General features: G+C 44.6%; 1 protein-coding gene across 1 annotated transcript; it reads right to left on the reverse strand.

Moving 5' to 3' along the window:
* Positions 1 to 219: 219 nt before the first annotated feature.
* On the reverse strand, positions 220 to 1158 carry LOC130293287 (olfactory receptor 1E5-like). Its single transcript, XM_056541790.1, has one exon. It carries the CDS (start codon positions 1156 to 1158, stop codon positions 220 to 222), a length of 939 nt encoding a protein of 312 aa, XP_056397765.1.

Here is a 1158-nt window from a genome sequence, read left to right on the forward strand (position 1 = left end):
TCACAGCCACGCCCCCTCAGTGCAAGTCTATGGGAGGGGGTGTGATGTCGCGAGCCTCTGCCCTGCATCGTCAGTCATTCAGCATGGAGCGAAGTTCGCTCCATGCACCAAATGTCTGGGGTGCAACAACCGAGATTGCGGGGGTCCCTTTGGATAGGGGATAAGATGTCTCAGGGCGGAGTACCCCTTTAACCCTTACTACTATCATCTGAGCGAGAGTCACACAAGGGAGTGCTCTGTCCTGTGTTTTTTTATTGCTTTCTCCAAGGCTTTCTTCACTTCTTTGTTTCTCAAACAGTAGATAACAGGGTTCAACAATGGGGACAGTATACTATAGAGAATAGACAAAACTCGAACAATGATGAAAGAATCTCCAGAACTAGGACCATTGTAGTTTATAAAGCCTGTAATATAGAAGATAGTAACCACTATGAGATGAGAGGAACATGTGGAAAAGACCTTCTCTCTTCCTAACGAAGAACAGATCTTCAGGATGGTGGAGATGATCCGTGTGTAGGAATTCATCACAATCAGAAAAGGAGACATCCCTAAAAATACAGCGAACACATGTAACCACACTTGGCTGCTCTGGATGTCACTACAAGCTGCTTCCAACATTGGAAGGACATCACAGAAGAAATGGTGGATATGATGATCTTCACAGAATGTCAGCTTCATGGTCATCAAGGTGTGGAACACGGCATTCAACAACCCACAGACCCAACATCCAGCAACTAACCCTGAGCAGAACCTCTTATTCACAACAACATGGTAACGGAGGGGGTTACATATGGCTACATATCGGTCATAAGCCATGGCAGCCAAAAGAAAACTTTCAGATCCACCAAAACCAACGAAGAAGTAGAGCTGTGTGAAACATCTATGGAAGGATATCCTCCTGTTCCCGGTGATGGCGTTGGCCAGCATGGCTGGGAGGGTGACGGTAGAAAAACAGATGTCCAATAATGATAGACAACTCAGGAAGAAATACATAGGTGTCTGGAGATGGCTGTCCACCTGGATGATGCCAAAAACTGTGAAATTCCAGATGATGATCATTGTGTAAATGGCGACCATTAAAATTATACAAACAACCCGTCCCTCTAAGAATCCAATCAGAATAAAATCATTCAACAATGTTTTGTTTTCTACTTCCAT

The sequence above is a fragment of the Hyla sarda genome, chromosome 10 (genome assembly GCF_029499605.1).
Source record: "Hyla sarda isolate aHylSar1 chromosome 10, aHylSar1.hap1, whole genome shotgun sequence".
In the NCBI taxonomy this organism is placed as follows: domain Eukaryota; kingdom Metazoa; phylum Chordata; class Amphibia; order Anura; family Hylidae; genus Hyla; species Hyla sarda.

Bases quoted from the DNA above. Each gene is read 5' to 3' on its own strand.
- LOC130293287 (XM_056541790.1), bottom strand. From the start codon at position 1,158: ATGGAAGTAGAAAACAAAACATTGTTGAATGATTTTATTCTGATTGGA.